The sequence below is a fragment of the Bos indicus x Bos taurus genome, chromosome 6 (assembly GCF_003369695.1).
Source record: "Bos indicus x Bos taurus breed Angus x Brahman F1 hybrid chromosome 6, Bos_hybrid_MaternalHap_v2.0, whole genome shotgun sequence".
In the NCBI taxonomy this organism is placed as follows: Eukaryota; Metazoa; Chordata; class Mammalia; order Artiodactyla; family Bovidae; genus Bos; species Bos indicus x Bos taurus.
Genome location: NC_040081.1, coordinates 45,068,344 through 45,094,986, shown reverse-complemented (window position 1 = coordinate 45,094,986; position 26,643 = coordinate 45,068,344). Strand labels below are relative to the sequence as shown.

Genomic DNA, 26,643 nt, shown 5'->3' with positions numbered 1-26,643 from the left:
GCAAACCTGGAAACTTCCAAGGCTGCCCAGCAATATCAACTGTTAGACTCCTTCTTATAAACCACCACAAGTCCTAGGGGAAAGCTTCTTCTTGATCTTCCCAGGACCAAAATCTGGGAAAGCAGCTTCATATACAGTCTATAATCTCCTAGTGGACAAACCCAGCCTCTCTTTTGGTTCCCTCAGTATACATGTTAAGTGTTGGGATTACAAACATGAATGGGCACACCTGACTTCAAGGAGCTGGGAGACAGACAAGACAGACAGACATCACCCTTCCCTTTCCTTCTCCTCACTTTTTCTTTTTTAGGGAAAGAAACTGAGGCTAAGAAATCATCTATGAGGAAGTGGCAGAACCAGCATGATTCAGGGAACTGTGCTCTTAATTTTACCTTGATACTACATACACTACTATAAATTATTCAGGTATATAAAATGCTCCGCATATAGTAACTCCTAAATAAATACTAGCTATTATTAGTAGCTCCACATGACTACTACTCAGAATTTTGCTTGGTAATTTAATATTTTTCCAAAGTGTTTAGATTTTGCACTAGGGTATCTTTTAAGTTCAAAATAAAACAAAACAGTCATCATCGTTCTGTTTTGTGCATGTTATAAAAGTCTCCTTTTTTTCTAGCCATTTATTTTAAAGTAGGAAAATGTCCTGGAAAGTGATGATTTAGCAAATGTGATGACGTATAATCTCTTGATGGCAAAATCAATGATGTTATTATGCATGCCTGTATACAAAATTCAAACAAATTTTCTTTGGCTTATCCACTGATAAGAACTAAACATGAACCAGATTTCACTAGAAGATATGGTAAACAAAAACAGAAAGAAAATACTCATTTGTAATATGAATAAACAAAATGTTCCAGAGGTAGAGTCTTTAAACAGTGATAAACTGAGCATAAATCAACTGGCTGTTTTATTTTGCCTTAAAATTAAATTGACCTGGTATTGATATTTGTCCTCTAAATTACAAGTATTTATGTGACTGATAAAACGAGCTCTAACCACAAGAGGGAGCCAGCATCATTCTAGTTCATAACCAAACGAAAACACTAAGGAAAACTAAAGTAACATAAGACGACTATGAAACATACAAGATGAAAAGACCTTTTATGCCATATAGGCTAAAAAAAAAAGCATAAAAATTATTTTTTACTATTGTAAAAAGTTCATGCCTTGTCAATTCATTGTAAAAACTTTTTGAAAGCAATATCTGAAAATAACCATTAACAATTTAGGTGTCTTCTCTGAGAGAAGGTGATATTATTCAAGAATTATCAGGTATACCACGTCCTAAAAGATTTGGTCTTAAATTAAAATGGATAAAATCTAGTACTGAAAGATACTACATGATTTTCCTCAATGAAAACAATATATTACTAACAAATAGACTAGTCAGAGCTATTTAAGAACTAAGGAAGAGCCTACAGTGTATTACCAAAATGCAAATTCAGTTTCCATGTATCATAAAATCACAGGATCAAAGGCTGAGCATGATACCAACTCCTGTTTGCAACTAGAATTAAACTGTAAATAGTAAAACACCCCTAGATCACCCCTACTTTATGAGATTGTATTCTATTCTTAAAGGTTTATAAGGAGAAGTATTTTCTAAGACTCAATATACCTCTTTAATTAATTTTTATAATACCACTTCTACCCTTTATTACTTAGTGGGAATAATTATTTAAATTTATTTAAATTATTTAATAAGTAAATAAATAAAATTATTTAAATTATTTAAAGTAGATTCAATATGGGCTTCCCTAGTGGCTCCAATGGTAAAGAATCTGCTTGCAATGCAAGTGACTCAGGTTTGACCCCTGGGTTGGGAAGATCCCTTGGAGAAAGAAATGGCCACCCACTCCAGTATTCTTGCCTAGAGAATTCCATGGACAGAGGAGCCTGGCAGGCTACAGTCCATGGGGTCGCAAAGAGTCAGACACGACTAAGTTACTGACACTCTCATTTTCACTTTTCAGTGGAAAAGGTAGTTTAAATAGTAGGCAGAATTCAAATGGCTGGGCTTTAATGGAAAAAAATTTCTACTGACCAAAAAAATAAAAACAGATGGAAAAGAATACAATCATAAGTAGTTAGTAAAGCATCAAGTATTCAGGTTGGTACAAAAGTAATTGTTTTGGACCATGAATTTTAAATTATTATAGCTAGACTCAAACACATCTTTATTAATCAAAATAGGAACCATTACAATCAACACATATTTGCCAGTGAGAAATAAGTTTGTTTATCCCTGTAGCATAAAAATCTGTGCTTCAGGATTTGACCAACTCTTGGAAAGCGTTTTCTGCTGCCTGCTGGTTGTGGAAGCATTTTCCCTGCAAAAAGTTGTTGAGATGCTTGAAGATGTGGTAGTTGGTTGGTGAGAGGTCAGGTGAATATGGTGGAAGAGGCAAAACTTTGTAGTCCAATTCATTCAACTTTTGAAGCAGCTGTGTGACGCGGTCAGGCGATGTTGTGGAGAACTGGGCCCATTCTGTTAACCAATACTGACTGCAGGCATTGCAATTTTTGGTGCATCTCATCGATTTGCTGAGCATACTTCTCAGATGTAATGGTGTCAGCAGGCTTCAGAGAGCTGTAGTGGATCAGACAGGTAGCAGACCACCAAACAGTGACCATGACCTTTTATGGTATTAGTTTGGCCTTGGGAAGTGCACTGGAGTTTGTCCTTGGTCCAACCACTGAGCTGGTCATTGACAGCTGTCATATAAAATCTGCTTTTCATCACGCATTACAATCCAATCAAGAAATGCTACACAGAATAAGAGAAACTGCTGCTGCTAAGTTGCGTCGGTCGTGTCCGACTCTGTGCAACCCCATAGACGGCAGCCCACCAGGCTCCCCCATCCCTGGGATTCTCCAGGCAAGAACACTGGAGTGGGTTGCCATTTCCTTCTCCAATGCATGAAAGTGAAAAGTGAAAGTGAAGTCGCTCAGTCGTGTCCGACTCTTAGCGACCCCATGGACTGCGGCCTACCAGGCTCCTCCAGCCACGGGATTTTCCAGGCAAGAGTACTGGAGTGGGTCACCAGTGCCTTCTCCGAGAATAAGAGATGACACTTCAAAACAATTACTTTTTTTATTTTTTGTCAGCTCATGAAGCAACCATTTATTGAGCTTTTTCACCTTTCCAATTTGCTTGAAATGTCAAACGACCATAGGATGGTCAATGTTGAGTTCTTCAGCAACTTGTCTGTAAGGGGATCAGCTTCAATGATGGCTCTCAATTGGTCGTTGTCAACTTCCTACGACCAGCTGTATTACACTCCTCATCTTCAAGGCTCTTGTCTCCTTTACAAAACTTCTTGAACCACCACTGCACTGTATGTATGCTAGCAGTTTCTGGGTCAAATGCATTGTTGATGTTGTGAGTTGTCTCTGCTGCTTTACAACCCATTTTGACCTCGAATAAAAGAATTGCTCAAATTTGTTTTTTTGTCTAATATCATTTCTATAGTCTAAAATAAATACAAAATAAACAATAACTCATTAGCAAAAAAGAAAAGAAATGTGCATTAAAAGGATGTATAAAGTAACATCTATTTAAGAATGTATTTCAGTATCAAATGGCAAAATTCAACAATGCAAGACCGCAATTACTTCTGCACCAACCTAACACTTGTAATACTAAAAGATGTTTTTTTATCACAAGTTATATGATTGCTCAAAATTTTTATCCTGATCTCAATTTTAATGTAATATTAAACTTAGCTATCTGGTTTTCACATCAGCAAAACAAGAGAACTCAATCAATACATGTCATCCCTTTAGTTTAAAAAGAAAAAAATGTAATCACAAGTCAGCCCATTTGAAATACCAATAATATTTCTAAATCAACTACTGTCATTGGTATAATGTTGCTCTGAATTGTAACTACTATATTACATACACATACAGGAAAGTTCGTCAGTCATTTTCTACCTTATATTTTGGTTATTTACTGGTCTTGCCTGTAAAATCTTAAGCTCTCTGACTCACCTTGATACCCTTCCTCCCCATCTATGCAAACAATGCCTGACACTGAAAGCAACAATTAATTTAGCACTTATGGGTCCTTCAGGTATTGCACACTTTTGTGGATTGTTCTGTACACAAGAAAAATTTTTTCTAGTAAATAAAGGAATTCAACTAACTTGTTAACTTTCTTAGATGTAGAGATGTTAGGACAAGCACTCCGTTTATGATCTAATTCACCACAAATAAAGCAGCCGTCTTTAGGGCCCTTGCAAGAATGATCTGGAAGAGCACAGTGATTGCAAATGCTACAGTGGATCCAGGCTGTAAAATAAAAAATTAGGTTTTAGAAGAGGTTCATTTAATAGAATTTTTCATTAGATTAATCTTTATGATGACTAAGTATGAATAGTGTTTACTTCAAATATTGTGATCGCTTTGCCTAGTTAATTATAGTTTGGCTAAAGAGGCCAAGGTTAAGAGATTGGAATCCCACATAAACCAGCTAACTTCTTTCTGATACGTGGCAACAAATTCCACCCTTCTGCAATGAGTCACAAACCACTGATACAATGGGGACTGGCTGAACAATACAAAATCCTACTAAAACAAGCCAAACCAAACAAGGTAAAGTCATCTCTCTCTCTGAAGAAGAGAAAGTTCATTTTAATAAGTGTAAAAATTAAAAAGAAAGTAAATTAATGTAAGTCTCTATATTAATTTTTTTCTTTTGTCAATACAGTTAAATAAAAATTCTATTTAGATGAAGAAAAACCCAAATGTTTTCATAGGATCTCAAACACTAAGTCTAAATACTTACAAGGCTTTACACACTTTTTGCAGAGAAAGCAATGGTTCCATTTCCTGCCATCCTACAAAAACAATTTTTAAATTATGATTAATTTGTCATTAAGAATCAAGTCTGATAATTAAAAATTAAAATGGCTTATTAAAAGCTATGTAAATTATTCATTCCTTATTTCTCACTTTCCTGAGCTTTACAATTAAATACTTTGATTTTAATTTATGCATTTCTCCACTCAACTCAAATGCCCCAGATTCCTTAACACTAAAACTGGGGGATTTATTTAAATGATCTTGAAAGTCCACTCCAGATAAATCAACCCAAACTGCATGAAGAAGGACTCAAAGAAAATTTCAAGAGAATTAATGACTCATAGTTTTTATAGTCTATCTGTCATAATCCTTAATAACGTTCATATTTGAGAAAATGTAATTTAGAAGGATGGAGGTTACTATCTAGGTAATTTAAAAACTATGAAATAAAACATACCTTAAAAAGTACATGAAATGCATACATCCAGTTTAGTGAGTATTATAAAGTGAACACTGAAGAACCCAATTAAGTCAAGAGACAGAATACCATCAGTCCCCTAGACACTTCCCCAAATGCCCCTTTCTAGTCCAGCATTCCTCCTTCCGCACTGAGAAGCACCTATCCTAGCTTTTCTGATGCTCACTTCCTTGTTTTTATCTTTTCCACTTATGTGTGCATCTCTAAATTAAAAAAATTGTTTCTTTTTTTTCCTCATTTTGTAATTTGTATCATTTGGGCACAATTTTTTTTTAATGAAGAATACAGACACTTTCTAAACTAATTGGAAATAAATATAATCAATGCTACCATAGTAAAAAACCAGTATAACCAGTAATACAATTATAAAGTTATAAAAAATGTACTTTCCAATAGTTATAAAAATATAGCCTTTCCTTTAGAGAATAGTATGTGCTTATCAGCCAACTAAACTTCACATGTTCTTTTTGACTGGATTTAGTTAAAATAACAGAATATCCCAAGGGTGATCCTGCCTCCCTAACAATGTCACTAGGAAGCGTGTCCTCTGCAGTCCCTCCCCACCCGTGAAAAGCTCTGTCTACTAGTGCTGTGTGAGGAGTAAATGACTCAGTCCATGTACAGCACTTAAGACAGGGCCTGGCACATAAAAAGTCCTGTTATTAACTGCTGCTTCATCAGAACAGTGATTGGTATCTAATAATTCAATGCCTTATTTGAAACAATTTTGCCCTCAACAAAATTTAGTCCTCATTTAGTGCCTTATTTGAAACACTAATAATTTTAGCAGTCACACAGTACCGTATAAAAATAACTCAAAGATTATTAATGATAATAAAGGCAACTAAATATTTTTAAAAGCCTGCAGTACTTTATGATTAGAGAAAGGTACTGTATTAAAATATAATTAATAAACAATAATTCACTAACTTGTTGTTGTTCAATTGCTAAGCCGTGCCCAGTGCTTTGCGATCCCATGGACTGCAGGCTCCTCTGTTCTCCACTATCTCTCAGAGTTTGCTCAAATTCATGTCCATTGAGTTGGTGATGCTATACAACCATGTCATTCTCTGCTGCCTCCTTCTCCTTTTGCCTTCTATCTTTCCCAAGCATCACGGTCTTTTCCAATGAGTCAGCTCTTTGCATTAGGTGGCCAAAGTATTGGAGCTTCAGCAACAGACTTTTCAATGAATATTCAGGGTTGATTTCCTTAAGATTGACTGATTTGATCTCCTTGCTGGTCAAGGAACTCTCAAGAGTCTTCTCCAACACTACTATTCAAAAGCATCAGTCTTTGAAGCTCAGCTTTCTTTATGATTCAACATTCACACCCGTACATGACTACTGAAAAAACCATAGCTTTGACTATATGGACTTTGTCAGCAAAGGGATGTCTTTGCTTTTTATTATGCTATTTAGGTTTATCATAGCTTTCCTTCCAAGGAGCAAATGTCTTTTAATTTCATGGCTGCAGTCACCATCTGCAGTGATTTTGGAGCCCAAGAAAATAAAATCCGTCACTGCTTCTACTTTTTCCCAATCTATTTGCCATGAAGTGATGGGACTGGATTTCATGATCTTAGATTTTTGAATGTTGAGTTTCAAGCCAGTTTTTTCACTCTCCTCTTTAGAGGCTCTTTAGTCCCTCTTCACTTTCTGCCATTAGAGTAGTATCATGTGCATATCTGAGGCTGTTGATATTTCCCTTGGCAATCTTGATTCCAGCTTGTGAGTCATCCAGCTTAGCATTTCACATGATGTACTCTGCCTATAAGTTAAATAAGCAGTGTGACAATATACAGTCTTGATGTACTCCTTTCCCAATTTTGAACCAGTCCATTGTTCCATATTAAGTTCTAACCGTTGCTTCTTGACCTGCATACAGGTTCCTTAGGAGACATATAAAGTGGTCTGGTACTTGCATCTCTTTAAGAATTTCCCACAGTTTGTTGTGAATACAGTCTTGATGTACTCCTTTCCCAATTTTGAACCAGTCCATTGTTCCATATTAAGTTCTAACCGTTGCTTCTTGACCTGCATACAGGTTCCTTAGGAGACATATAAAGTGGTCTGGTACTTGCATCTCTTTAAGAATTTCCCACAGTTTGTTGTGATCCACACAGTCAAAGGCTTTAGCATAATCAATGAAGCAGAAGTAGATGTTTCTCTGGAATTCTCTTGCTTTCTCCATGACCCAATGAATATTGGCAATTTGATCTCTGGTTCTTCTGGCTTTTCTCAACCCGGCTTGCACATCTGGAAATTCTTGGTTCACATATTGCTGAAGCCTAGCTTGAAGGATTTTGAGCATAACCTTGCTAGCATGCGAAATGAACACAACTGTATAGTAGTTTGAACATTCTTTGGCATTAATACAGTAATATGAATTATAATATTAAAAAAATAGCATTAAGCAAATGTAATGAAACTAGTGAACTAAAATAAAACTAACATATTTGAGTAAAAACACATTCTAAAGAAAACTATACCTTGGATGTACAAGAATTACAGTGTTCACAGTGTTGATTCTCTAGAGAAACATATCGTTGACACAGTGGGCAAAATCTAAGGAGAAAAGAAAGACTCGATGAAATGAGCTGCATATATTTATACCTATTGAGATTCACAAGGTAGATAAAAGTTCACAAGGCATGTTACAAAAACTCGGTATAATTCAAATTAAATTCAATACAACATTTTAGGCCACATTTAACAATAATAAAAGTACTACATGAGTCAATATGAAAGGCATTTTTGTGTCAGATATATGGAACTTCATTTTCAGTGACTCATGTATTTCAAGGTCCCTCTATGATCCTACCTGTACCCTTCTTCAATAGGAAGGATTATTTTGTTAGGTGGGATATTCGTGAAAATACGCACAGGAGACTGTTTCCGTCCCGTCTTTCCATGTTTATAAAGTGCATGATTATCATAATCTACCTAGAAAGTAAAAAAAAAAAAAATTAAAATAAAAATTCCTCAACTGAGTCAACATTTGTTAAGACTCTTTAACCAATAAGTGAACAAACTGATGCCAAGATACAAATTAAATCAGAGCATTTGACAATAAGTTCTTAAAAGCAAGAATTTATTTATTAGTCAACAGATTCAGAGAGGACTCCATGAGAGTAAAATTTTATTATAAAAAAGTTAAAATTTGTTATGACAAATTCATGTTACCTGGGATTAAGAGAAGAACTCTAATCTTGTATCCAACGCAACAGACTCTGCAAGAAGTGCTATTAAATAATTAAGAATTTAGCTTTGGGGGTTAAAAAATTCCACCTTTGATGGTCTGTGCCAGCTTGGTTAGGGTTTTTCAGGCTGCATTCACTGCATGTCAGTTTTCAGCTCCCTGAGGCTCAGTGCCACCTTGGTTTGGCCCTCCACCGTCACTTTCTGACAGAGCCAGGTCGAGGCCAGGCAGTGGCTCTGCCGCTCACTTGTTATATGACTGCAGGCAAGCCTGCATCATTTTCATCTGGAAAAGGAGGTTACTAACACTTACCTTAGAGTTGCTGTGAAAGTTAAATGAGCCAGTGTATGTAAAACACTGAATTCAGGACCTGGCATATGTTGGCGATAGAAGGATGGAGACACAGATGGAAATCAACTACAGTTCTCCCCACAATGACTACTTCAAGCATTCACCTCTCTCCTTAATATCCCTAACTCAACTTTCCCTTTCTACAGATTATCTGGAAAGTAAACTGAAACCAACAAGCATGATTCCTATCAGCTTCTGGCTCCCGTCTCCTCCTCCAGCCTATCAACCATAAACATTCTCAGTTTGGTTTTAAAACTGCCGTGAATTCCACCTAGCCACTAAGTCCATCTTTCTTCAGATCATTAACTCTCAAAGTGTGGTGTCTGGATCAGCAATATCAGCATCACCTGGGATCATGTTAGAAATGCAATTTCTTGTCCCACCTAGGACCTAAAAACACAAACTCTGGGGGTGGGGCTTAGCAATCTTATTTTTAACAAGCCCTCTTCACACACTAAAGTTTGAGAAACACTGCTTTAGATCACCCACAAGAGTATTATGAGATTTTTATAAGATAGATCCCAACTTTCAAGTAATAAATTGCATAGATTCTACATAAGATTACACTTAAGAATTTACAACAGAACTAACTCACAAGCTAGCTATTTAATGAGAGAACTGCAAAAATATAAGGCATAAGGCATCTCAGAAATTCCTGTCAAAGTGTCCAAAACTTTGGCCACCTGATGTGAAGAACTGACTCACTGGAAAAGACCCTTATGGCCTGATGCTGGGAAAGATTGAAGGCAGGAGGAAAAGGGGACGACAGAGGATGAGATGGTTGGATGGCATCACCGACTCAATGGACATGAGTTTGAGCAAGCTCTGGAAGATAGTGAAGGACAGGGAAGCCTGGCGTGCTACAGTCCATGGGGTCACAGAGTCAGACACGACTGAGCGACTGAACTGACTGAACTGGAGGCACTGAGCACAATGGAAAGAGAGGCCTTTAATGGGAGACTCCTAGGTTCTCCCATGGCCGTAGCACTGCTGGCTAGATGTACAGGGGAACAAATCTAGGAAGACTGATTAACAAGCTTCAGCAGTGGGGGGAAAGAAAAGTACAAGGTGAGGAGACCCAACTAAATGAGAGACAGTGAGGAAAAAAGCCCTAGAGTGTTCTGCATGGTGAGCATACACAGGTCAGCGTAGTGAGTCCACAGTCTAGAGTAAGCATGTAAGAGTAGGTGTGGGTCTACAGCTGGATTGCTCAGGAGTATAACAACTACAGTATCATTAACAAGGAAAGGAGAAGAGGTTAGATCACTTTCAAAGCTCTGCATTCAGTTGCTACATTTTAAGAGAGACATTAATAAAGCCAGTTCATTTCTACTGAAAGTAATGAGGATAAATAGGACTTACAGTTTTACAGACTGGGGGTGTTTATTCAGAAAAGAGAAGACTGGGAGGATCTGATGGCTATTTTATAACTGAAGGAGTGTCATGTGGAATAGAAATTAGACTTCTCCTTCATTGCTTTGGAAAAGAGAAGTAGGACCAATGGTTAGAAGTTAATAGGGAGCATATTTTATCTCCATATGAGAAAATTTTCTAATGATTAGAGCTATTAAATAAATTGAGTTGCCTTGTAAGGCTGTAGGACTTTGCTCACTGAAAGCATTCAAGTGAGGCTAGATGGCTGCTTGTCATGAATTTAGTGGAGAGGATTATTATATTGGGAAGTTAGCCTATGCTAAAGCTATGCTTGTTTCCAACTTTAAAATTCTATGAATATATGTTACCTATTAGAGGCTAAGACACAAAAGCAGACTTTACTTCAATCACCTTAAAACAGTACTTTAAGTAGTTTTCTTTTAAAATGGTTTAAATTCATAAGTTTTCCCTAACGCACTTCCTCAATGTACTCAATAAATATATGGCACCTTATTAAATCCAACAAAGATATTCTGAACATTTATGAGTGTCATAAGAAAAAAAATTCTTTCCAAGAGAATCTTATGAAGATTTTCAAATGCTGGAAAAGAGTATCTTAGAAAGACTTTAAGTAAATGGAATACTCCATGCAATAGAATAGATAGCAGATGGAAGAGAGGGGGGAAAAGAACAATTTCTTTATGATTACCCAAGGAGTCAGAGAATGTGTGTGTCAGGAAGGTGGTTGATTACTTGATTTTGCATAACCTAATTGAGATTATTATTATTTTTAAATGTGGGTTTGTTGTGCTAATTAACTATAAACATATGGTATGTAAAATGCATGCTGCTAGGGTAAATTAATGTACCTCTAACATACATCCATATTTCATAGCTTCATCCACACAAATAAACCTCCTATGGAAGTGCTGTAAAGCAAACACAATTTTGCAAATTGCATATCACTAGTGGTAGAGCTGATACACCATTTTCCCATCATTATCCCTGACATTTCACTCACAATGATGATGAGAGGCATTTTCAAATAGAAAATTTCTCCCATGGAACTGATTAATGTGATGAAGTACTGTATAGAAATGAGGGAAAGTACAAAATATCTGCAATTCCTAACTTTTAATTTTATCTATAAGCAAATGTCTTCTGCAACACAAGACTGAAACTAGTTCTATGGAAACCAAGACATTCAAGTTGACAATTACTCTGCACCTACTATGCTTGAAATGTCATGCTGGGAAATAAAGATTAAATAAAAACAGTACATACTTGTATTTTCAGAACTCCCTAAAGTATGTTGTTTAATTTCATTATATTCAAAAGATCCCAAGTGAACTCTTCAGCTCCATCACTCAACTTCTGCCATAGCAATAAGGTTTTTTACATATATATTACATATGTAATATATTAATCAGGCTTAAGTTTAAAAGTAAAACTTATCTGCCATCCTTTTTTTGGTTCAATTATTTTATTTTACAGGTAAGGAAACAGAGACCTGGAAAGATAAAGTGACTTCCCTCAAGATTAAAGAACTTCTAAAAGGTTAAAAACCTTATTCCATGTAACCTCTTATTTTAAATATCATATGTATAGATACATATAGATATATACAGAGACATACACAGACATGTTTGTGTGTTATTCATCACTTCAAATCCATTAAATGTTTTATGTTTACTATATATTGAGTTTTGAGAATTTCTTGTCACCTTATAATTTACAATCATTTCTCAGAAATTCCTGTCAAAGTGTCTTCATTTCTTAACATGAAATCAGCCTCGAAAAACTGTTTTCTAATGGGATGATTTTTTTAAATGATAGCTTTAAAAAAAAACCAGAAAAGCAAAGATCTCTACTTTTAACAATCCAGATAAATGTCCCAGACTAAGTAGAAACAAGAGATCATAGCATGTTCCAGGTGGAAGGGAAGTGAGATGATCCAGCTCAGATATGGTAAATACAGGACCTGAATCTACCACTCTCTGACCCTGACCCTGTGGCAGACATGACTAATCAATCTCACTACTTTCTGCCACTGAGTATGGTATTCTCAACAAATTCTCCAGGAAGTCACTGACAATTCATCAGGCTTACGTCTAAAAGTAAAACTTATCTGCCATCCCTTTTCTGGTTCAATTATTTTATTTTACAGGTAAGGAAACAGAGACCTGGAAAGATAAAGTAACTTCCCTCAAGATTAAATAGCTTCTAAAAGGCAGTGCTAGGACTCAAACTTCTGACTCTAAATCAGAATTTCTTTTCATTACCAAATCCTTCCTTTCTAGGTCTTAGATAACTATTTATTCTGTATTCATCAAGTACTTTATCACTGAAGATTCTACATGATTTATATTTTATGAAGATTTGCAGCATTTCTGCCTTCCTCTAACCTAAAAAGTATTTCTGAAAAAAGAGATTTTGTGTGTGTGTGTGTGTGTGTGTTTTACTGTATTGTGGTTTGGGGGCATATAATTATCTCAGACCAAGTCAGAAAGAAAGCCTAATCAAGGTCTATGGGAAAAGATCTGTGAAGGAGGAGAGGAAACTTGAAAATTTTTCAATTGATGAAGGCAGTTTAATATAAAAGGGAAAAAATTACCACAAAATGAAGCTAAAGTAACAATAGAAAAAAAAGAAAGAATGCAAAAGGTTTGGAAAGGATAATAATAAGTCTAGAGAAAGTGTCAAAACAAAAACAAAAAACAGAAAAACCATCAAAGGTGAAGTACAATAAACGAGGTTTACATTCGCCCCAGGAGATCTGGCAAAATCTTCTCCCAGTGAGCATGTAATGGGGCAGTAGTTCTTATCTTTAGTAGGAATCACAAAAAAATGAAGATTTGTTTTGTTTTATAGTTTTATTCTAATTCTTCTCAAAAGTTGGCTTTCTCTCTAATTGAAAACACTGCTTTCACCCTGTCTGATATACATGATCTAATTAGAACCTTTTCCCCCAGTGCACTGAGTTATATAACTACTTTCAGTAAACTTGGACCTTGGAACTAGTTCTCAAAACTAAAACTCCAACATTTGTAACAGTTCTTTGGTAGTAACACAGCCTGTCTAAACAAACAATAACTGGTTAATCCACATTAATTGCTGGCATCTGCCTTATCCTGGATCTGCCTTCTTCTGCCTCCTCACCATTTCAAACTCTTGCCCACAGTGAAAAAATGGAAATAAGTTTGAGCAAACTCGAGGAGATAGCAAAGGACACGGAAGCCTGGCACGCTGCAATCTATGGGGTTGCAAAAAGTCAGATATGACCTAGTGACTGAACAACAACAAAATGTGGATGAAAGTTTTCTGAGGAATGATGTGTTTCACAATTTTAATGTCTCAGATGCTGTACAAACGAGACCTGAAGGAAAGTTTTACCCTGACTCTGGGACCATCTGAATGATGACAGTATCAAGATGGTTTCAACAATGCTGATAGCAATGACCTTTATTCTACGTTTGCTGTGGGTCAGAGACAAGGCTAAGCTTTTTAAGATATTATCTCAAGTAATTCTTAAAACCTTATGAGCCAGATATATTGTTACTATGCTCATTTAACAAGATAAGTTTCAGAGAGTTAGATAAAATGTGTAGGCCTAGTTATTAAGTGCCAGAACTAGGATTAAAACCTAGTTCCTTTTCAACTCCAGAGTTCATTCTCTTTTTCATTCAATTACTCACTCAATGTGTATAGGGCACCTACTATGTGCCAAACATTATACTGTATGATTATTCACTGTCAAAGGCAGCAGGTGTACCTGGAAGCCAGAAATGGCTTGCTCAGTTAACATCTCTAGGATATGTCAGCTATCTCTGCATTGCAAGTGTCCATATTACAGTAGAAGCATCCTTCAGATAAGCAACAGAAAACTGGATGCCCTAAAAAGGAAAGTAAACCAGCTTTGAGAAGAATTATGATACAGATTTTGCCTAAAGCAGAGCTCAAGAAATCAAGGTTAAAATGACTTGTGCTACACAGTTTTGGAAAGGAATCTGTTAATGTGGTTCAACAGCCATGAAAATGTCCATTAAACTTGACAATGTAACTTTTTAACTCTATTTCAGTTTTAGAAATTTATTTTAAGGGAGTTATGTATAATATTAAAAAATTCTATGAATAAAAGATGTTTAAAGGTGGAAGCAACCTCTTAAGTCTGAAAAAAGAGAGAATAACAATACAATCTGCTAATGAAATAATAAAGCATAAGATTATATAGCTACATTTTAAAACATACATTTATATAAGGCACCATGAAGGAAACAGAATTCATATTCATCTGCTATGATTACAAATATGTAAAACTATTTTCTGAGAAGACTAGAAGTGAATACAGTTGACCCCTGAACAACACAAGTTTGAACTGTGTGGGTCTACTTATTCATGGATCTTTTTCAATAGTAAATACTATCAAAACAAATTTGGCTGAATCCACAGATGCGGAACCACAGATATGGAGAAAGTTCAAATACAGAGGGCTAATTATAAGTTATACACTGATTTCCAATTGTACCCCTAACCCCCTGGGTATTCAAGGGTCAACTCTACTTCAACAATATATTTGCTGTTTGGAGTAGAATTACAGGTAGGATCTGTGCCCTCATTTTTAGTAACACTGTTTCTCACATTATTTCTAAATAATTTTCATAATAGTATACATCTTCAGGACGTACAAAGATTAGAGCCAAGTGCTACAGGAATTATACCTATTATCTTGTAATGCTATGCTATGCTATGCTAAGTCACTTCAGTCGTGTCTGACTTTGTGTGACCCCAGAGATGGCAGCCCACCAGCCTCCCCCATCCCTGGGATTCTCCAGGCAAGAATACTGGAGTGGGTTGCCATTTCCTCCTCCAATGCATGAAAGTGAAAAGAGAAAGTGAAGTCGCTCAGTTGTGTCCGACTCCTAGCGATCCCATGGACTGCAGCCCACCAGGCTCCTCCATCCATGGGATTTTCCAGGCAAGTGTACTGGACTGGGGTGCCATTGCCTTCTCTGATTATCTTGTAATAGCATATAATATAATATAATCTGCATATAATATAATGTATATTATATAATAAATTATATAATATAATACAATCACTAGGCTGTACACCTGAAAGTAACACAGTATGGTAAATGGACTATGCTTCAATTAATAAAAGAAAAGAATCAACTGCTGGCTTGGAATGACTAGTGAAGACTTTTACAGTTTGGGGGCTGAAAAACCTTGATCAGAGACTAGTCAACTGCTCAGAAAACTCAAACAGAAAAATGTCATTACAGAAGAAGAAACAGTGCCCACTTGCTGACCACACACTGTGATGGCAACAACAGGGTTAAACTCAGAACTCAAGGAAATGAATCCAGGAGAGTGGACACTAAAGCAGACGAGCTGAACGGCAGGGACGTGACGGAGAAGGTCTGGTCAGTGCCCTGAATCAGCACACTCACACCTCAGCATCTTCACTTCTCTGAAACACTAGTTGTTTCAACACGACTTTGGGCAAACCCCTCCTTGGAGCTCCTGGCATCCTCTGGACAACAAAGTAAAGTGTACAAGGCATTCCACCCACCAGAAAAAGTGATTTACTTCTCTACCACCTCTGAATGGAGAAATCCCATGTTCATAATGATGATCCTGGGGTGCTGCCCACTCTCCTGGTGATGTGAAACATTAGATCATTTAGTTTAAAACCTGGCTGAGTTCAGAATTACCTGGGAAGCTTGGTAAAATATTTTTTCTTACAGCTTTACCCTCTGATTTTGATTTAGTAGGCTTATTTTGGTACCTAAAAATCTATATTTTTAATAGGCACCCTAGAGATTACAGACACCAGGAACCACTGCACTAAGTTACATATGATAGAGTTTTAGTGTCTCCTATAGCTTATAGTGTTTGCATTTACTAAAACTGATGGATAGTCCTACCAGAATATTTATTTAAGCAGAATATCTACTTCCCAACCATGCCAGAAAACAGAATATTTACTATACCTGGTAATCCAACATGCAGAAGCTTGGGAAAAACTGACAAATTCGGGATTCAAAAAAATAGGGGAAAATCCAGAATATGGGTAGTTCTTTCTGACTGTTATCTAATGGATCACAAAAAAAAAACAGAAAAGAAAAAACTGATATCAGAGAAAACATAAAGAAGAGAGTTGTTACTGAAAAAAATATGGTATTGGGAGAAACTGTAATCCTTCAATACATTTAAATCATACAAAAGGAGAGACTATTTACTGAAGTACCATTTACAACTTGACTTTTCCCCAAAGTCAATGGAAACATTCTCGTCTATTTAACCACAGCTACACGGGGTATGTATATAAAAGTTAACTTTATATGCATATCACTGTGGTCTAGGTAAAGGCAAAGATATTACCTAAAAAGTGAGAAATAAAAAATGAGTTTCACTATGAAGCACAAAAGTGGTTGTGACACAGTGGAAGGATTCCTAGACCAGAAGGCAGAAGGCCTTAGATTTGAATCCTTATCTCTGCCATAACTCACTATGCCAGCTTTCAGGGTGGATACATCTTTTCTGAATCATGGGAGATTCTTATGAACAATTCCATCAAAATTAATTTTTATGAGAGACAGTGGACATAGCTATTATTTACAGAACACCTCATACAGGCTGAGCACAATGCTAGGAACTTTTTTATATGTTATCTCTTTACCAACACCTGGCGTCAGATATTAATATAGTAATCTCATATCATAGATGGGGAAACCGAAGCTGCAAAATTTAAGCACTTTGTTCAAATTTATGCAGCTAATAAGCAGTAGAAACAAATTCAAGCCCACAGGGTTCTTTACTGCTTCCCCAACAACAATGACTTGTCCACTCTGAAAAGTAGACCTCAGAACCAAAAATAAGTAGGATACTTAGCACTATGAGTCACTTTTCAGATTTCATTTGCATCCTATCCCCAAAGCACACTATTTATATAGCACAATTAATGGAGAGGCTTGATCACTTAATTTCTGACACTCTTATATTTATCAATTTGCAGGCTGGAAACTGAAAAATGATTAAACTGACTAATTAGGCAATTATATAAAACACTTTGAAGTCCTAAGCCACTTTAAGCTGAATATCCCCCAGTCATTAACCCATTTCTAGAGTCAGGTGTCCACGCGTGGCTGCTAGGCTACTTGATGGCCAGCCTTCCCCAACAAATCTGTGCATAGTTCAGAGCTTTGGCCCAGAGGCTAGGTGCCCTTCTGGAGTTGTGGGTAAGGCTTCTGGAAGATGAAATATAAGGTCCATGAGGGCAGAGGTGAGTGTCCATTTACCACTCCATTTCCAGTACCTAAACAGTATCTGGAACATAGTGCCCATTTAGTAAATAGTAAATAAGTGACAAGAGTTCACTGATATTCTGTTAAATGTTCACGGATAATGCCTCCTTATGCCCACCAAAATCAAACATTTTACTTATGAGCCATTTTTCAAACACATAATTAGAATAAAACTAAGTGTATCATGATGAAGTCATCATCAAATAAGCCTATTTTTCAACAAAGAAGAGAACTCAAGGCATGTGTATTTTTTCAGTGCTCTGATTCACTAAGGTTTGCTAATATGTGATAGGAAGTAGATGCATATACATGTTTATTTTGCAGTAAATAATAAATCACACACCTTGGCTGTGACCTTCTTTCCACATAGCAATTAACTTCTTGAATGTAACAGCCAGAGGTTCAACCAAGCCACCAAATGGAGGATCTGTCACCATGATGACTCCTTCACCTTTATCTTCCTGTAAAAATGTCTTGCACACTTCAAGGGCAGCCTGGAACAAACAAAAACTCATTTCTAAATCAGGACTAGAGTCAGGTACTTCGCCCTACTTCAAGGAGAATGCACTGGCTCAGTCTCTCTCTTCATCCTGAACTTCACCCACCCTATCACCCCAGAGTCCCTCAGTGACATCCTGAAGCCTCTCTCATTTGGCCTCGTAAGATTTTATCTTCAGGTTCCTTGATAAGTGGGTTTATAAAATTGCAAATTCAAATACCATCACTATCAGAGGACTACACATTTCAAATAGTTATATTAAAAAACTAAACTTAGTAACCTAAAAGAGAGAAACTCACTATCCATGAAGACTATCTAAAATGCTAAATTCAATTCAACAAACAGAAACTATACGACAAACAACAAACAGGGACTGTACTAAACACTGGAGACACAAAGATGAATAAGACATATTTTTCCTATCTGGTTTGTCCACCACCATAATTTCAATTTAATGAGCCCCAAATCACCAGTTAAACACGCATGTATTTTTGAGTGCCAGGTAAATGGCAGGCATATTTGAAAAATGAAAAGTAAATAAATGCAAGTTCACAAATAACAAAGCTTATCCAGGCCATGAAACTGTGTTACTAACATATTTTCCCAACAAACTAACTAAAGTGTTTTTAGTAATTGCCAACATCCACTGGATCATCAAAAAAGCAAGAGAGTTTCACAAAAACATCTACTTCTGCTTTATTGACTATGCCAAAGCCTTTGACTGTGTGGATCAAAACAAACTGGAAAATTCTTCAAGAGATGGGAATACCAGACCACCTGACCTGCCTCCTGAGAAATCTGCATGCAGATCAGGAAGCAACAGTTAGAACTGGACATGGAACAATAGACTGGTCCCAAATGAGGAAAGGAGTACGTCAAGGCTGTATATTGTCACCCTGCTTATTTAACTTATATGCAGAGTATATCATGAGAAATGCTGGGCTGGATGAAGCACAAGCTGGAATCAAGATTGCCGGGAGAAATATCAATAACCTCAGATATGCAGATGACACCACCCTTATGGTAGAAAGTGAAGGAGAACTAAAGAGCCTCTTGATGAAAGTGAAAGAGGAGAGTGAAAAATTTGGCTTAAAGCTCAACATTCAAAAAACTAAGATCATGGCATCTGGTCCCATCACTTCACGGCAAATAGATGGGCAAACAATGGAAACAGCGACAGACTTCATTTTGGGGGGGGCTCCAAAATCACTGCAGATGGTGACTGCAGCCATGAAATTAAAAGACGCTTACTCCTTGGAAGAAAAGTTATGACCAACCTAGACAGCATTTTAAAAAGCAGAGACATTACTTTGCCAACAAAGGTCCATCTAGTCAAGGCTATGGTTTTTCCAGTAGTCATGTATGGATATAAGAGTTGTACTATAAAGAAAAGCTGAGAGCCAAAGAATTGATGCTTTTGAACTGTGGTGTTGGAGAAGACTCTTGAGAGTCCCTTGGACAACAAGGAGATCAAGCAGTCCACTTTAAAGGAAATCAGTCCTGAATATTCACTGGAAGGACTGATGCTGAAGCTGCCGCTCCAATACTTTGGCCACCTGATGCAGAGAACTCACTCATCTGAAGGGACCCTGATACTGAGAAAGATTGAAGGCAGGAGGAGAAGGGGACGACAGAAGATGAGATGATTGAATGGCATCACTGATGCAATGGACATGAGTTTGAGTAGACTCCAGTGATGGACAGGGAGGCCTGGTGTGCTGCAGTCCATGGAGTTGCAAAGAGTCAGACACGAATGAGTGACTAAACTGAACTGAACCAGTAACTGCAAAGTTAACATTAAAAACTGTCCAGTATATTTATCCCTTTTTTGCTTCTGGAAAGATCAACAAGAGACAGACCTATAATACTAGCTCCAGTCTACTGACTTTGTAGTAGCTTTCAAGTACTCATCTATAAAACCAAATCAACACTTTTAGTATACAAAACAGTAGATTTTAAAGTTTAATGGCATTTAAACTTTAATAAACCTATATGTACTTTTGTTCTACTATTAAATCAACTTAGAAGACCCAATTGAAGAAAGGAAAAATCACAACACCCTAATCTCTTTTCTCTAAGAAAGTATTAACTTCCTCCTGGAAGTCCTACAGCAAAGGATGGTGTCAAGAAGGTTAATCATTTTTCAAGTGCTGCCTGGCATTTCCTTAACCTGCCTACATGATCAAGGACTAAAATTACAGATGATGTTATTGAAAAACCTTCAAATCCCTAAGAGTTTTAAGTAGGAAAAAAAAAGTAAACAAAGCCTGAACACTTAACCAAATTTTTAGAAAACATTAAAGAGTATCCTTCCAGGTAAGAATCAATGGTGAGGTGTACTGTTCTGAGTGGCTGAAGGTCCTAAGGTTGATCACCTTAGGAAACAAGGCGGGAAATAAGATGCTTGCATATGCCACCAAAGCTGACAATAACTTAACTCTTTTCTTCATCTCAGTGGCTGGCATTTATTTTTTCTTTTTAATTTTTTAACTTTACAATATTGTATTGGTTTTGCCATATATCAACATGAATCCGCCACAGGTATACATGTGTTCCCCATCCTGAACCCTCCACCCTCCTCCCTCCCTGTACCATCCCTCTGGGTTGTCCCAGTGTACCAGCCCCAAGCATCCAGTATCGTGCATCGAACCTGGACTGGCGACTTGTGGCTGGCATTTTAAATAGGCACCCTCTGTATACACTTTAACCAACTTAACCATTAAGGTGTATGACATTTTTTATTTTTCGAGAGACTATATTGTTATGAAAAAAATCTTGTACAGTAAACTTCTGCTTTTTAATCCAGTCAACTGTGGAGAGCTGTGCAGTGGCAGAGGCTTAGATCCTCAAAGGTATTTGGTGCCTCAAAGGCTTATATGCCTTCACAGACAGGCACCTGGTAGACACTTAAATACTTTAGTGATTATTACATGGTAATCTCTACTGAAAACCTTGACTCCCAGTAGGTAGAAAAGGGGCAGACAATAAAATCATTAAACAATAGTTTTCTACAGATCATTCTCTACAACCGCAGTGCTATTTAGAGGCTGCTCCTAAAACACAGAGAAAGGAGAGCCTGAGTTGGATGACTGTTTTCTTTAAGGAAAGAAAACATGGAGCTCAGTCTTTACAGCTTATTCCAACGGTTATTCTAGAAACTTGCAATGTAATTCTATAAACTCTCAATAAAACTTACACAGAATTTCCTAGAGAAATGCTAATTATGTGTTACTTTCTTGAAATATACAAAATTGCTGGCCAACTGTTAGATATTTAAATATAATTTTACTCGTCTTTATGGTTCAAAATAAAAAGCAAAGTCATGGTCTAGTATTAAGAACAAATGAATACCTGACCACTACCATCAAGCAGTAACAGAAGCTCAGTTACTCCCTCATCTGTGTCACTAACACTGACAGCACCCCCGAGCTCAAGGCCCCACAATTCCAAGAGGCCACCCTGGACACTTGCATGTCAATGTTCTGCCAGCCCCACTAACTCAACATTTCCAAATGTCACTTACAAACTTCCCACTCTGCATTTTGAAGAGTGAAAGATGAACCCAGGTCATGGCCCCATGGTATCTTTGATCTCTTCCCCAACACAGGTATCACCAAGTCATCTTTTTTTTCCAAATGAGGTATAATTTCCATGTGTACACATAGTAATTACATCAAGTCTGCTGGCTTCCATCAGTGAAATGTCTTCAGAATCCACTTCTTTCCTCTCCTTTTCTTACTGTCACTGTCTGAGGTGAAAAGCCCCTCTTCATCTACTGTCAAGTGATTTTTCAATTTCTTGTTCTCCTTAAAGCTCATCTAATCAGTCCTCAAATTCTGCTGATTATCAACCACATAAGCCCTTCAGGAAACAGTGAAATACATCTAATTGTAACTGCTATTTACTTCAATACTTGGTTTTCATAGCTTTCACTGCTGAAGAATGTGTATCCCAATGCTAAATTGATTCTGATGGAAGGAGTACTTCATTGGCTATACCTATTAAATCAGGAGACTCACTTTTCAATCCCAACCAACAATTTAGAATCTACTTTCATTTCCTAAATGCATAGGTCTTTTGGTCTTCTTGATTTTCAGTCTGTCAGTTAATATCTTAAAGCACAATATATACTTAAGCATAGTTCACCATTTAAAAAATATAAATATATATGCATATATGTATGGACATGGGCTTCTCTTATTGCTCAGCTAATAAACAATACACCTGCAATGGCAGGAGACGTCCGGTTCAATCCTGGGTTGGGAAGATCCCCTAGAGAAGGGATAGGCTACCCACTCCAGCCAGTATTCTCGGGCTTCCCTGGTGGCTCAGACAGTAAAGAATCTGCCTACAATGTGGGAGACCTGGGTTTGATCCCTGGATTGGGAAGATCCTCTGCAGAAGGGCATGACAAGCCATTCCAGTATTCTTGCCTGGAGAACCCCCATGGACTGAGGAGCCTGGAGAGCTGCAGTCCATGGGGTCACAAAGAGTGGGACACGACTGAGCAACTAAGCACAGCACAGCACAGCACATGTGTGGATATGCTTCAGGTAGTCTTGATAATTTCAAATATTTTAGGCCAGCCTTCTGTCAGGTATGATTACTTGTTGGTTACAGATTTTATTTTGTAATGGGACTAACAAAGAGTTCAAAACAAGATTAGAAATATCAGTTCTTGCTATGTTGTTTATTCACAAGGACATTATTAACATCATACTGAAAGAAGGTTTTTTTTTTAAGCCACTCTCCTTTTTTTAAGGCTAATTTTTAAGAGCAGTTTTAAGTTTACAGTGAAACTGAGAGGAAGGTTCAAAGATATCCTACATACCCCCTGCTCCTACCCCTCCCCTATTCCAATATCCCCCACCAGAGTGGGACATCTGTTAAAAGTGATGAACCTAAACTGACACATCATTATCACCTAGAGTTCATATATTGGGGTTAACTCTTCGTGACACTGTCTATTTTTTAAGGATTAGTTTAATAAAACCATAAATCCCCTTAACTAGGACATGAAATTTATCAGAGAGGAAGACATCAAACAACTAACCACAGAATTATTTAATTACAGTATCGTAAATCTACAAAGGAGAACCTGACCTTGTCTGAGGGTAGGAGAAGCTGGAGAAAGGAACTTGGAACAGGGTTCTGAAGGATGAGGTGAAATTAACAGGGCAAAGAGGGAGTGGAAGAAAGAGGGAACAGCATGGCAAAAGCCCCTGTGATGGAAAGGCCAGCCTGAGACGAATGTCATATGCCCTGAATACAAATAGCAAAGCAGGAACGGAAAGAAGACAGGCTGGAGGGCAGAAGGGTCAAATCACACAAAGCTACATGGGTCTTGCTGAGAAAGTAGGTCTTTACCCAAGAAGCAGTGAAATGCATGAAAGGTGAATAACATGATCACCCCTAGATGCTCGATAACACTCAGTGAACAAACAAAAGTAAATATCAATAAATAGAGGAACAGTCACCATTTGCTCTTGAGAGACTGTAGAAAAATAATGAAGGAAATACAAGAAAAGAAGAAAGAGATAATGGTCATAACTCTTACCTTTCCATCAAAGAAGTGATGGTTAAACATATTATAATGGCAAAAACTATCTTCCATATAAAACTGTGAATACCTGTAAAATAATTTATTACTGTAGTTACTTGTCTGGTCACAGACATATAGTAAATAAATGTAAACTAAATTTTAAAATTATGAAATCACACCTTAAATAAAATCAATTTCATCATCCTTCAGGTTTCTGAAATAAAGAATACTTTCCCCAAACCTCAAGAAGCTAACAATAGTGGATGAATAACAAACTTAGATTATGGTCCCAAGTTTTAACAAGTCAGTGGGAAAACTACAGAAAACTCATACACAAAAAACACACATATTCCTATGGACCAGAAGATTATAAATAAATAATTATGTTCCTGATAGATTATTACGCATTTTAAGCTTGAGTTGGTTTGGCAGTTAAAATATGTCTCTAATATTAAAAGCTAATAACTTTAAGGAAAATACTGAATCAACATTTCTGCTCAATAGCTGTTATTTTCTTCTGTGGCTAACAAAAAAGGTATTTAATACAGTTTTTTTTGTCTACTGCACATTAGCTTAATAAAATATGCTTCTTAATACATAAGAAAAAGAATTTATGTGCATTTCATATTTACTGAATTAGTGCCAGGAAAGAGGATATTTATTTACTGATTGAATCATTTTATTCTTCTAACATAGTACTTGAAAATGCAATCACTAATGAATGGGAACACCAGCTTTGGGTATTAACACATTATAATTTCTACTAATTTACTAGGCAAAATTCATATCACATTTATGGCTTAAACTTGCATTTACTTGATTTCTTACAAAACTGAAATTTCTTTCTTCCTTAATTTTATTTGTACTGCCTATCTCTGTTTTCCCCATTTATGTCTATGGGTCTTAATGTCTTTCTTGCTGACTTCTGAGGGTTTTCTTTGTGTAATATAGAAACCTCTTTCATCTCAATAGGATTCTGAACTTTCATAGTTTTGTCAAAAACGATTCACACAGGACCACACCATCCTTCTACAGAACACATAAGCTAGTGGAAAGACTGAAAAAAATCATGGACACATATTTACTTATACAACTTCTTTACCGAATCATGATAGAGGCACTTCTTTGCGTCTACTTCTACTGATAGTTATTTAATACCATCTGCATAATCACCAACCATGTTGAGTATTTAATACAATGGACAAGCCTAGTTTATCTTCTTTCTATTACACCGTGACTAAGAGTACAGCTCGAGAGTCAGGGGCATGGTTTCAAACTCTTAAGTCTCTCAGTTACTAGCTGTATAACTTTAGTAATTTATTTTACCTATCTGAGCCCCAGTTTCTTCATCTGCAAAATGGGAAAATGATTTCTACCCCATAGGACTAGGTAAGAATACATAAGATAATTATGTAAAGTGTTTAATACAATGCCAGCTATAAAGCACATACTGAGATTTCAGGTATCATTATTTTAATAAATACCAGCTATAAAGATTTATGTCTCAATGTCTCTAATATTAAGGAATTAGGTTTATGTCCAACCAAAATTTCTCCTCCTGTAATCTAAACCCATTTCCTCTTATTCTGTGCAGACAGAAGAACATCTGTTCACCATTCTCAATACAATATCCCTCAATATCATTTAAGATACTGTTAGTACATCTGCTGACATAAATTTAAACTGAAGAAATAAACAGAAGGCTTAAATAACGGAAAATATTTAAACTATACACTGTAACCTAAGGAATACTCCAAAAACTGTGGGACAATGTCAATTACCATTATTTAACAAATGTCTTCCTCTTTAACCAAATCCCAAATAGCTGATAATATATCCATATCAATTATTTAATTTACATATATATTAAGACCAGTATAGCTGTAGATCAACCATCATTGAGGTGTTCTTCCTTGTGTGAGCAAGGGAAAAATACAATCCCCCTTTTTTTTTTTTGGAAGAACCAAAATATCCTTTAATGGGTGAATAAACTGATATCTCTTTACAATAGAGCATCACTTGGCAATAATAAGAAACAAAATAATAAATGAAGCATAACTCAGTAATAAAAATTCAAACAACTTGGATGGATCATAAGGAAATTACAGTGAGTGAAAAAGTCAATCCCTGGCATACAGGTGGCTGCATGCAGGCCTTCCACAGGCTCTCATGTCTGTTTGGAGAAGGCTACCTTTTTTTTTTTTTCTTTTCTTTTTAAACTTTATATAATTGTATTAGTTTTGCCAAATATCAAAATGAATCCGCCACAGGTATACATGTGTTCCCCATCCTAGACCCTCCTCCCTCCTCCCTCCCCATACCATCCCTCTGGGTCGTCCCAGTGCACTAGCCCCAAGCATCCAGTATCGTGCATCGAACCTGGACTGGCATCTCGTTTCTTACATGATATTTTACGTGTTTCAATGTCATTCTCCCAATCTTCCCACCCTCTCCCTCTCCCACAGAGTCCATAAGACTGTTCTATACATCAGTGTCTCTTTTACTGTCTCATACACCGGGTTATTGTTACCATCTTTCTAAATTCCATATATATGCATTAGTATACTGTATTGATGTTTTTCCTTCTGGCTTACTTCACTCTGTATAATAGGCTCCAGTTTCATCCACCTCATTAGAACTGATTCAAATGTATTCTTTTTAATGGCTGAGTAATACTCCATTGTGTATATGTACCACTGCTTTCTTATCCATTCATCTGCTGATGGACATCTAGGTTGCTTCCATGTCCTGGCTATTATAAACAGTGCTGCGATGAACATTGGGGTACACGTGTCTCTTTCCCTTCTGGTTTCCTCAGTGTGTATGCCCAGCAGTGGGATTGCTGGATCATAAGGCAGTTCTATTTCCAGTTTTTTAAGGAATCTCCACACTGTTCTCCATAGTGGCTGTACTAGTTTGCATTCCCACCAACAGTGGGAATTTTTTTTTTAATTAAATTTATTTATTTTAATTAGAGGCTAATTACTTTACAATATTGTATTGGTTTTGCCATACATCAACATGAATCCACCACGGGTGTACACATGTTCCCAATCCTGA

The 26,643-nt window shown here is 36.7% G+C and overlaps 1 protein-coding gene across 4 annotated transcripts in view; it reads right to left on the bottom strand.

The window, feature by feature from the left end:
- Positions 1 to 26,643, bottom strand: part of ZCCHC4 (zinc finger CCHC-type containing 4) — a 50,831-nt gene that overhangs the window by 1,469 nt on the left and 22,719 nt on the right. For 3 of the 4 annotated variants that reach the window (XM_027544202.1, XM_027544203.1, XM_027544204.1), the window contains 7 exons: positions 23,599 to 23,671; positions 17,886 to 18,036; positions 16,229 to 16,329; positions 8,133 to 8,254; positions 7,801 to 7,876; positions 4,817 to 4,868; positions 4,176 to 4,320 (listed from right to left, as the gene is read on the bottom strand). In XM_027544202.1, the coding sequence (XP_027400003.1) occupies positions 4,176 to 4,320; positions 4,817 to 4,868; positions 7,801 to 7,876; positions 8,133 to 8,254; positions 16,229 to 16,329; positions 17,886 to 18,036; positions 23,599 to 23,671 (720 nt within the window). Of the gene's footprint in view, positions 1 to 4,175; positions 4,321 to 4,816; positions 4,869 to 7,800; positions 7,877 to 8,132; positions 8,255 to 14,007; positions 14,129 to 16,228; positions 16,330 to 17,885; positions 18,037 to 23,598; positions 23,672 to 26,643 lie in introns of those variants that run through there. The other variant, XM_027544205.1, reaches the window with a different exon arrangement.